At 35.9% G+C, this 12,349-nt stretch overlaps 1 protein-coding gene across 9 annotated transcripts in view; it reads left to right on the plus strand.

Annotated features, from left to right (window-relative positions):
- The window catches only part of VPS13C (vacuolar protein sorting 13 homolog C), a 382,862-nt gene that overhangs the window by 131,539 nt on the left and 238,974 nt on the right, over positions 1–12,349 (plus strand). For all 9 annotated transcript variants that reach the window (XR_009209815.1, XR_004251863.2, XR_004251861.2 and 6 more), the window contains 7 exons: positions 657–778; positions 1,273–1,567; positions 4,843–5,232; positions 7,508–7,612; positions 8,301–8,465; positions 9,984–10,112; positions 11,161–11,294. Coding sequence is in view for 5 of the 9 variants with exons in the window: in XM_032175861.2 (XP_032031752.1) it covers positions 657–778; positions 1,273–1,567; positions 4,843–5,232; positions 7,508–7,612; positions 8,301–8,465; positions 9,984–10,112; positions 11,161–11,294 (1,340 nt within the window). In the remaining 4 variants the exon portion in view is untranslated. The remainder of the gene's footprint in view (positions 1–656; positions 779–1,272; positions 1,568–4,842; positions 5,233–7,507; positions 7,613–8,300; positions 8,466–9,983; positions 10,113–11,160; positions 11,295–12,349) is intronic.

Below are 12,349 nucleotides of genomic sequence, written 5' to 3' on the forward strand. Positions count from 1 at the left end.
GTATGTATGAAGGCATATTGGAATGATCTATCCCTCTGAAAAACATTTTAGCATCTTAATCTGTGTAAATATTTTTTCTACTTTTAAGGTTTTATCCAACATTTTTCTTTTTCTGTGTATTACTACAGGTTTCAGCATATGGTCAACAAAAGAACATTTTTTTTTCCTACCTGTAACATCAGATAAAAATGAAAAGGTTTCAAACTTTGGACATTGTTATCTTATAGTTTGTTATTTGCTCCTGTGCATAACAGACTGTTGTCAAGAAAAGAATTGTACTATTTTTCTCATGATTTTTTGCTATCCATTTCTGTATAGTTATTATGTATGATGCATTGAGAAAAGATTGTCATGGAGAAAAAATGGCTTAAATCTTCAGAGAATAATAAATATTTGAAAGATAATATAGACTAATACTAAACATAAGCTTATAATATATGGAGCATTTGAATATCTTAGTTTTCAACTGCCTCTTAAACATTAAGTTTAATATATGTAGCACTTAAATACCCTAAAATTTTTCAGTTGCCAATAGAAATATCTTCCAATATTGAGTTTGAAATTTTTTAGACCTAAAAGGATTGTTTGTGGCTCTCATTTTTTCTTTCAAACTTACGTATCTTTTAAAAAACTTGTATTTTTTTTTTGTCCAACAGATCAAAAACCATTTCCCCATTGCATTTATCATCTATAAATTTGTTAAGAATGTTAAACTATTGGAGCGCATTGGGATAGCCAGACCTGAAGAGGAGTTCCATGTTCCTTTAGATTCATATAGGTAGATACTTCTTAAATGTATTAAAGTTTAAATGTATTGAGTTGAGGATTTATATTCTGGAAAATAACTTCATATTTTTATTAACTAAAGATTGGTAAAAGCCAGTTTTAAGACATAATTTAGTCTTCCATTGAGAAATACATTTATATTATTGAATTTATCAGGTGAAAATTCCTTATTGTATATTTGATGTCAGAATTTTTCTGAGTATTTTTATTAGATTGCCTTTGTATTTGAAATGAAAATTTTTTTAAGTCGACTTGTTTACAGAATTGTTTTTTGTTTGTTCTTTTCAGAAAGTTCCTCCATAAGTTAGCTATATGATTTTGGGTGAATTTCCTAACCTTTTTTTTAGCCCTGGTTTCCTCATCTGAATATCTGTAAAAACAGGAATAATAGCACCTATCTTGTAGAGTTGTCAGGAAGATTTAATGAGATTCCTTTTTTTAAGTTCTGGATCAAAACTTTATTGTCACTGTTTCCTCTTTCTGCAGATGTCAATTGTTTATCCAGCCAGCTGGAATCTTAGAGTATCAGTACAAGGAATCTACCACTTACATTTCTTGGAAGGAAGAACTTCATAGGAGCAGGGAAGTCAGATGCATGTTGCAGTGTCCATCAGTAGAAGTCAGCTTCTTACCTCTCATAGTGAATACAGTTGCTCTGCCTGATGAATTAAGCTACATATGTACACATGGGGAAGACTGGGATGTAGCTTACATTATTCATCTTTATCCTTCTCTCACTTTGCGGAATCTTCTCCCATATTCTCTAAGATATTTACTTGAGGTATGTCTCTTGCATTTTGTTTGACTTTTATTGTTGCACAGAGTAAATTCTGATTTTGTTTTATGGTATTTTTAAGTGAGGTCAGTGTTTTATATAGCGTATGTGTAATGTGTAATGCCTTCATAATATTAATGATAGCAAAAACTGGCATAACATTTACTATGTGCCAGGAACTGCTCTGTGTGCTTTACATGTATTAGCCTATTTACTCTTTATAATAACCTCCTGATGTAGGTACTATTATTACGCCCATTTTACACATAAGAAAACTGAATTGAAAATGGGTTAAGTGACTGGCTCAAGGTTCCATAGCTAGGAAGTGGTGGAGCTGGGATTTGAACCTAGGCAGTTTGGCTTTTTGATCCCTGCCTCTTTACTGCATCTTCCTTAAATTAAGAAGCATGATCGTCTGTTTATTAATTAAGTAAAATTCCATTAACTAAAAGATAGGAAAAAATGGGAAAATATTTCATCTTAAAGTTTTTATTTTAAAGTCAATATTGTGATTATTTCTTCAAGGTTCTATTGAAAATAAACCTTGGAAAATAAAAAAATAATTACTGTCTGTCTTTTTTTTAATTATTATACTTGAAGTTTTAGGGTACATGTGCACAATGTGCAGGTTTGTTACATATGTATCCATGTGCCATGTTGTTGTGCTGCACCCATTAACTCGTCATTTAGCATTAGGTATATCTCCTAATGCTGTCCCTCCCCCCTCCCCCCACCCCACAACAGTCCCCGGAGTGTGATGTTCCCCTTCCTGTGTCCATGTGTTCTCATTGTTCAGTTCCCACCTGTGAGTGAGCACATGGCAGTGTTTGGTTTTTTGTCCTTGCGATAGTTTGCTGAGAATGATGGTTTCCAGTTTCATCCATGTCCCTACAAAGGACATGAATTCATCATTTTTTATGGCTGTGTAGTATTCCATGGTGTATATGTGCCACATTTTCTTAATCCAGTCTATCATTGTTGGACATTTGGGTTGGTTCCAAGTCTTTGCTATTGTGAATAGTGCCGCAATAAACATACGTGTGTATGTGTCTTTATAGCAGCATGATTTATAGTCCTTTGGGTATATACCCAGTAATGGGATGGCTGGGTCAAATGGTATTTCTAGTTCTAGATCCCTGAGGAATCGCCACACTGACTTCCACAATGGTTGAACTAGTTTACAGTCCCACCAACAGTGTAAAAGTGTTCCTATTTCTCCACATCCTCTCCAGCACCTGTTGTTTCCTGACTTTTTAGTGATCGCCATTCTAACCGATGTGAGATTGTACCAATCTCATTGTGGTTTTGATTTGCATTTCTCTGATGGCCAGTGATGATGAGCATTTTTTCATGTGTTTTTTGGCTGCATAAATGTCTTCTTTTGAGAAGTGTCCTTTCATGTCCTTCACCCACTTGTTGATGGGGTTGTTTTTTTCTTGTAAATTTGTTTGAGTTCATTGTAGATTATGGATATTAGCCTTTTGTCAGATGAGTAGGTTGTGAAAATTTTCTCCCATTCTGTAGGTTGCCTATTCACTCTGATGGTAGTTTCTTTTGCTGTGCAGAAGCTCTTTAGTTTAATTAGATCCCATTTGTCAATTTTGGCTTTTGTTGCCATTGCTTTTGGTGTTTTAGACATGAAGTCCTTGCCCACGCCTATGTCCTGAATGGTATTGCCTAGGTTTTCTTCTAGGATTTTTATGGTTTTAGGTCTAACATGTAAGTCTTTAATCCATCTTGAATTAATTTTTGTATAAGGTGTAAGGAAGGGATCCAGTTTCAGCTTTCTACATATGGCTAGCCAGTTTTCCCAGCACCATTTATTAAATAGGGAATCCTTTTCCCATTGCTTGTTTTTGTCAGGTTTGTCAAAGATCAGATAGTTGTAGATATGCGGCATCATTTCTGAGGGCTCTGTTCTGTTCCATTGATCTATGTCTCTGTTGTGGTACCAGTACCGTGCTGTTTTGGTTACTGTAGCCTTGTAGTATAGTTTGAAGTCAGGTAGCATGATGCCTCCAGCTTTGTTCTTTTGGCTTAGGATTGACTTGGCAATGCGGGCTCTTTTTTGGTTCCATATGAACCTTAAAGTAGTTTTTTCCAATTCTGTGAAGAAAGTCATTGGTAGCTTGATGGGGATGGCATTGAATCTATAAATGACCTTGGGCAGTATGGCCATTTTCACGATATTGATTCTTCCAACCCATGAGCATGGAATGTTCTTCCATTTGTTTGTATCCTCTTTTATTTCATTGAGCAGTGGTTTGTAGTTCTCCTTGAAGAGGTCCTTCACATCCCTTGTAAGTTGGATTCCTAGGTATTTTATTCTCTTTGAAGCAATTGTGAATGGGAGTTCACTCATGATTTGGCTCTCTGTCTGTGATTGGTGTACAAGAATGCTTGTGATTTTTGTACATTGATTTTGTATCCTGAGATTTTGCTGAAGTTGCTTATCAGCTTAAGGAGATTTTGGGCTGAGACAATGGGGTTTTCTAGATATACAATCATGTCATCTGCAAACAGGGACAATTTGACTTCCTCTTTTCCTAATTGAATATCCTTTATTTCCTTCTCCTGTCTGATTGCCCTGGCCAGAACTTCCAACACTATGTTGAATTGGAGTGGTGAGAGAGGGCATCCCTGTCTTGTGCCAGCTTTCAAAGGGAATACTTCCAGTTTTTGCCCATTCAGTATGATATTGGCTATGGGTTTGTCATAGATAGCTCTTATTATTTTGAGATACGTCTCCTCAATACCTAATTTATTGAGAGTTTTTAGCATGGAGGGTTGTTGAATTTTGTCAAAGGCCTTAAGAAGTAATAAAGATTTTCTAGTCAGAGTAACTTTTTACTCTGACGAGTAAATAAGAACAATTTTCTTATTCCATTCATGTGGGAACCATTAGGCATGGTCTATAATTAGAGGATAAAACCGAAGGCCAGGCAGTTAAGTGGCTCATTTAATGACATAGCTCTAATAGACAACAGCTAGGCTTCCTGAATCTAGTCTTTGATTCTTGATATAGACCTGATTTTTTCACAAAACTGATGGCTATTAGCCTCCTAATGGCCAAAGTCAGTTTCTGCCTATGGCTATGGTGTGGTGTTTTCTTTTTAGTCCTTAGTGAGTACTGGACATTTGTAATATGTAAGCATGGTACTTCACAGAAGACTTAGCAGTTTACCTGCATCTGGTAGGTTATTTAGCATTTGTGAAAAATATGAATTTTGTTATTTCAGAGGTTTTAAAAAGTTACTAAGCAAATTTTTGTTTGTTTTTAGGGAACAGCAGAAACTCATGAGCTGGCAGAAGGCAGTACTGCTGATGTTCTGCATTCGAGAATCAGTGGTGAAATAATGGAATTAGTCCTGGTGAAATACCAGGGCAAAAACTGGAATGGACATTTCCGCATACGTGATACACTTCCAGAATTCTTTCCTGTGTGTTTTTCTTCTGACTCCACAGAAGTGACGACAGTCGACCTGTCAGTCCACGTCAGGAGAATTGGCAGCCGGATGGTGCTGTCTGTCTTTAGTCCCTATTGGCTAATCAACAAGACTACCCGGGTTCTCCAGTATCGTTCAGAAGATATTCATGTGAAACATCCAGCTGATTTCAGGGATATTATTTTATTTTCTTTCAAGAAGAAGAACATTTTTACTAAAAATAAGGTGTGGTTTTGTTCACATAATAAGTTAAAGCAGATAAATTCCTAATCTGGAAACTTGGGAGTCATTTGTCTTTCCTAAAACCGTGCTAACCTATTTGCTAAATGCCATTGGTATGAATTAAGTTCAAGGAGACTTAAGCATAATCAAGTGGGATGTTAGGAACCAGTAGGTTTCCTGAGACTGAGTTGCCCTTTTCTCCAATGCCTATAGAGTTACCTGTGTTCTTGAAGTAGTAGTAGTAGTAGTAGTAGTAGTAGTAGTAGTAGTAGTAGTAGTAGTAGTAGTATAGTAGTAGTAGTAGTAGTAGTAGTAGTAGTAGTAGTAGTAGTAGTATAGTAGATAGAATAGCTTGAATTTACATACTTTACCAGTGATGAAATGGCATTTCTAAAGATGTAACCATTGAATTTGGCATATTAGTTGAACCTTCCTATGTGTGAAGCTCTCAGGCAGGCCTTTGGGAGAGAAACCTAATGCCTAAGCCTCCTCCTTTATGCTCTGGTCCCTTCTTTCCTCTTCAGGCTCACGTTTTGATATCCCTCACCACACACTTCCCCAAGGACTCACCTCTAGGCTTTTGTATTTGCTGCACCCTTTGCCTACAATGCCTCTTCCCCTGTTTTTTTTCTGTCTTCCTCATCATTCCTGATTATCTGCTGTTCATCCTTTGGCATTCTGCTCAAGCCTGATATGTATGAAGATTTTCTAACCATTTAAAATGGGTCTAGACAGCCCATCCGTGTTCGTACAGGAGTAGTGGTTCTCAAATTGCAGTGTACATTATTAGAATCACCTAAAGGTGGTTTTTTTTTTTTTTTTTTGAGACGGAGTTTTGGCCAGGCTGGGTGGCTCATGCCTGTAATCCCAGCCAGCACTTTGGGAGGCTGTGGCTGGTGGATCACCTGAGGTCAGGAGTTTGAGACCAGGCTGGCCAACCTGGTGAAACCCCGTCTCTACTAAAAATACAAAAATTAGCTGGGCGTGGTGGCAGATGCCTGTAATCCCAGCTACTTGGGCGGCTGAGGCAGGAGAATCACTTGAACCCGGGAGGCAGAGGTTGCAGTCAGCTGAGATCGCGCCATTGCACTTCAGCCTGGGTGATAGAGTGAGACCCCATCTCAAAAGAAAGAAACGTAGTTTTGTTCTTGTTGCCCAGGCTGGAGTGCAATGGCATGGTCTTGGTTCACTGCAACCTCCACCTCCTGGGTTCAAGCGATTCTCCTGCCTCAACCTCCCAAGTAGCTAGGATTACAGGTGCCTGCCACCATACCCTGCTAATTTTTGTATTTTTAGTAGAGATGGGATTTCACCATATTGGCAATCTGGTCTCGAACTCCTGACCTCAGGTAATCTGCCCGCCTCGGCCTCTCAAAATGCTGGGATTACAGGTGTGAGCCACCACGCCTGGCACCTGAAGGGTTTTAAACACTGATTGCTGGGTCCTGTCTGTAGAGTTTGATTCAGTAGGTCTGGGTATGGTTTTAGAATTTGCATTTCCAACAGGTGATGCTTTGGGAACGCCACTATCTTTGAGTGTTGATTAACACATGGTATTGTAATTGCTTGTTTATGTGTCTGACCTCTAGTTGTCCTCAAGTTTTTTACAAACTAATTGGGTGGGTGAAGGTGAGATTAATTTAAGGGCACAGTTTGATCTCTTCTATAAAACTTTATCTAAATCCCAGAACCAGAAGTAAACTGTTTATCCTCTCACCTTGATAGCATTTTTTGCCCTTGTATGACTCTTACCCCGTTGAGTCTTGTATCATAATTTTTCGTATGTATTTCCTAATCTCTCTTTCTACTTGGAAGCTCATTGAAGACAGGAACGGTGTCCTGTTGTCTTCCATTCTGCCTATCACAATGTCTTTAATGTAGTGTCTGCTGAATAATGTTAAAGACATAAATGCTCTATATGCTAAGACTTTAAAAATTTGTTAGCTCTGTATCATAAGTCTATCCCTGGAAAACATCATTTTGCATTATAATTCTTTTTAAAAAACAATACAGAATCTCATTGGTATCTAGGTTTACTATACTCATTGCATAGGTTTACTATACTCATTGCAAAGTCAGAACTTTCTCAGAAAGTTTTTGTCTTGTTGTTCCCTAGAGTTTTTGTGTTTCTGTTGCCTGTTTGCAATATGGCTTTGATTATATTTTTCTGTGTCCCACGGTACTAAAGAAATTTCTAGTAGTCCAGCAACTTTCTCTCAAATAAAATTATTATAGTGTTTTAGATTTCTTATATGACGATATGTGCTCTTTGGTATAGGTACAATTAAAAATTTCAACTAGTGCCTGGTCCAGTAGTTTCTCGTTGGATACAGTGGGAAGTTATGGGTGTGTGAAGTGTCCTGCCAACAATATGGAGTACCTGGTAAGATTCTGCTTCCTTATTTACCTTTGATTCCATTCACCTTTGCTACAGTTCAACAAACAAGTTGGCTCCTAAAGTGTACCGAAATTTGAATTTAAAGTGATAATGTGGAGGGCTGTTATCACTACAAATTTTTATGGTCACTGATACCAGAGCAAAACCTGAATTTGTCTAAGTTTAAGACAGTGAGTTTAATCCATCCAAGTGAGCAACTTGGTAAATATTCACAGTATGCTAGAATCCTTATTCTGTGCCACCCCTTGCCAGACATTTCTTAAATCTTAAATTTGACTAGTATGAAAATTTGAATAATCTGATGCCAATTAACCTATTACTACTTCAAAATTTTTATTTTACTAATAACAGATAACAAAAACCTGTACACTAATTATAAAGCAATTTATGTTTGGAATTTTAAGAAGTAAAGAATGCTAGACATATTAAATCTGTCATTGCAAGTCATTAGTTAAATTACTAATTGATATTTCTTGAATTGTTTCTGATGGAGCCAAACTAAGGAACTACAATTTTTTTCTTAGAAGATAATCTGTTGCAGAATGTAACTTATGCTTTATTTAAGAATTATTATTTTCAAATATTTTAAGACGTTTGTGTGTGAATGAGGGGATGTATGTATATTTCAAAGACATTGAATAAACTGGAAAATAAGCTTTTTTCCTTTCCACAGGTTGGTGTTAGCATCAAAATGAGCAGTTTCAACCTTTCACGAATAGTTACCCTGACTCCCTTTTGTACCATTGCAAACAAGTCATCATTAGAACTAGAAGTTGGAGAGATTGCATCTAATGGCTCAATGCCAACTAATAAATGGAACTATATTGCTTCTTCAGAGGTAACATTTTTCTTTGTTACAACTGATTCCTAAAATATACAAATAAATATTGACATCTAAATAAGAATTGTATATACCTCTTTTTCAGACTCCATCATATTTATGTGTTGAAATATGACAGCCAGCTTTGAAAGATTTTTTTATACTATATTTTTAAAAAAAGAAGAAAAGTTTTGATAATACACTAGCCCAGTCTAGATCATTAATAGTCTTTTTTCTAATTCTTCCTGTATGTGTAGAACATAGCTATGTACTGTAAAAAGTACATAGAGAGTATGTACTATATGGTGTCTCCATAGTCAAGATAATGTCTCTATATTCAAGAAGCTATTATCTTAAAAGAGTCATAAAAGTCAGCATGTGGAGAGATAGATAGCACATGCTAAGTTATAGGTGGTTATAGAATTTCTGAATAGGTGAGCTGGAAATTTCTTTGAAAATTAGCTAAAATTCCACCCTCTCACTGAGTTTCAGACTTTTCCAAGATTGATAAAGTCATTGGTAGTTGAAATCATGGTGTTATAGATCAAAAGATAAAAGTTTCACAGAAGAGGTGGGATTTGAACTAAGCTCCTCATGCTCAGTAAGATTCGAGGAGGTGAAGCAAATGGGGGAATGTGTGCCAGAAGAGGACAGGTGCAAAGATAAGCACTAGTGCTTGATCTTGACTGAGTTTTCAACCAAACCAGCTGACTCTCAGGATAGTTGAACGTCACTTTCTACTGTTTAAAGAAAGATTCTAAAGTTACTTAAAAAATATTTAGCAAAAGACTCACAAAGGAAGGATTCCAATTACAATACAAACAAAGTTAGAGCTCTAAGAGCTGGTCTGTTCAAGGCACTTAGAATGATCTCCATAAACTCAGCAACAAATAAGTGCTTATTTTTTTTAATCTGTATGTGGGTTTGATTATAGTAGTATTTTTTATTCAGAAATAGAATTTACCTAGTATTCTATAACAGAAGGACATTTTGTATTAGGAATGAAATATTCAGTTTTATAAATAAAACTGAGGCTCAAAGAAGTAAGTATATGGTCTGATTAATATCAAACAGCTAGGAGGATGGTGTCAGAACTTCCAGCAAGGTGTTCTCTCCTCTGCCTTCAATTGTCTTTCTGGTTTATCTATGATTAAGATACTCTGAAAAAATTCATCATGTTTTAATGAATTAAAATGGGTATACACAAAAGCAAATGATATTTTAATTTTTATAATTTTTAAATAATTAAAATGAATTTTATAATTCTTAATCAACAGGCTCTTCAGTTTCTCATATTGCAGTTATACCATAAATACATACAGACTAATATATCTGTATTCTCCTGATGTGATTTCTTTGGTTTCATGGTCATTATATTGTCAGTAATCTTACTATGAGATGTGGAGGACATATTTTTAGAAACTTCATAATACTTTAATCAAGATCAGAATCAGAATTGAAAATTTAATTAGGTAATGTCTTATTTATTATATAACTGTATTGTCTTAAGACCGATAATAACTTCTATATTTTTAGTGCCTTCCATTTTGGCCTGAAAATTTGTCAGGCAAACTTTGTGTGAGAGTGGTGGGCTGTGAAGGATCTTCCAAACCATTCTTTTATAACCGACAGGATAATGGCACTTTATTGAGCTTAGAAGATCTGGTAAGTTTTCATATTTTATTTTATTTTTATTTTTATTTATTTTTTTATTATACTTTAAGTTCTAGGGTACGTGTGCACAACGTGCAGGTTTGTTACATGTGCATACATGTGCCATGTTGGTGTGCTGCACCCATTAACTCGTCATTTACATTAGATATATCTCTTAATGCTATCCCTCCCCTCTCCCCACACCCCACAACAGGCCCCGGTGTGTGATGTTCCCCTTCCTGTGTCCAAGTGTTCTCATTGTTCAATTCCCACCTATGAGTGAGAACATGCAGTGTTTGGTTTTTTTGTCCTTGTGATAGTCTGCTGAGAATGATGGTTTCCAGTGGCACTATTCACAATAGCAAAGACTTGGAACCAATCCAAATGTCCAACAATGATAGACTGGATTAAGAAAATGTGGCACATATACACCATGGAATACTATGCAGCCATAAAAAATGATGAGTTCATGTCCTTTGTAGGGACATAGATGAAGTTTTCATATTTTAAAATAAAATGTCTTTGATTTTTAAAACTTGCTTTGAGGTATTTCAGTAAACCATGCTATCAAAATTTACTGGTAATTATTTGAAGGTGCTGCTATATCAATATGTAATACCAGCATATATTTATAACAGATCAGAGCCAGTTTGCTTTTTAGTAAGAACTTAAGAAAACAGGCCGGGTGTGGAGGCTCATGCCTGTAATCCCAGCACTTTGGGAGGCTGAGGCGGGCGGATCACGAGGTCAGGAGTTCGAGACCAGCCTGGCCAATATGGTGAAACCCTATCTCTATTAAAAAGTACAACAACTAGCTGGGCTTGGTGGCACATGCCTGTAATCCCAGCTATTCGGAAGGCTAGGGCAGGAGAATTGGTTGAACCTGGGAGACGGAGGTTGCAGTGACCCAAGATGGCGCCACCGTACTCCAGCCTGGGTGACAGCAAGACTCTGTCTCGAAAAAAAAAACCAAAGCTTTTGTGTTTTACGTAATATTGAAATTCCATATGTAAGTGTAGATTAAACCAGTACATCAAACATACTTTTTTTTCTACAATAGAATGGGGGTATCTTGGTGGATGTAAACACTGCCGAACATTCAACTGTCATAACTTTTTCTGATTACCATGAGGGATCTGCACCTGCCTTAATAATGAACCATACACCATGGGACATCCTCACATACAAACAGAGGTATGAGAAAAAAGGGTTAATGGGAAATACTTTTATTGGTTCACGGTAACTAATGGGAAACACTTTGGTTTCATATTCAAAATGTTTTTAGATTTTAGAAAGGTGATATGGAACACATGGTGTTTATGTCTAATACCCTTACATGTTTTGAGATAACACTCTGTAAACACATTAACATTTCTGCAGCAAAACTGATGAATATTCACATCAAATGGGATAAATAGAAATTATTAATAGTTTCATATCAATTCAGGTCAGGTTTTGCCACCAAATGAGTTTTGACACCAACTTTCCAGAAAAATCTTTGGGCTTTTAGAGCTTTTTAAATTTCATAATGGCAGATAAGGGAGTGAACCTGTTTAAGTATTCCCTTTCCTGGTAATCTGGTAACTCTCAGTGAACCTTTTCCTATAAATCTGTGTTTAGTTTTTTTGGGTAGGGATAGTAGAAGGTTAAATGAGAAGACAATGACTAGATAGTGGTGTTGAATGTATATCATTGGCTGATAGGAATTTCATTGTTCTTGCCTTTGCTGTCATTTGTTTTGGATGGTGTCATTATTTAATGGTAGAGAATTTAAGCCCTTAAAATATCGAATAATTTTATTTATAAAATTATATATATTTATATTAACATATGTATATATGTGTATATATATTCATGCATATAATGTATATATGTGTATATATATTCATGCATATAATGTATATATGTGTATATATGTTCATGCATATAATGTATATATGTGTATATATATTCATGCATATAAATGTATGTATATATGTAAATTTCTTAAAGATTTCCCTAGTCTTAACTCTAATGGAGTGAATCCGGTGAGAGACTTAAAAGTACAGATTAGGATTAAAACCTAGTTGGATTACTTTTTTTCTCCCAGTTCTCTGGAATATTTTTTGCATTAAATGGACAAATACTTTTTAAACTGTAATAATCAATTTTAAAATCTCCTGGGAGTCTTGTTAAGATGCAGATTTTGACTCAGTAGGTTTTGGATGGGGCCCAGGACTTTGCCTTTCCTGCAGGACCCCAGGTAATAC

The sequence above is a fragment of the Hylobates moloch genome, unplaced genomic scaffold (genome assembly GCF_009828535.3).
Source record: "Hylobates moloch isolate HMO894 unplaced genomic scaffold, HMol_V3 SCAFFOLD_14, whole genome shotgun sequence".
Taxonomy (NCBI): domain Eukaryota; kingdom Metazoa; phylum Chordata; class Mammalia; order Primates; family Hylobatidae; genus Hylobates; species Hylobates moloch.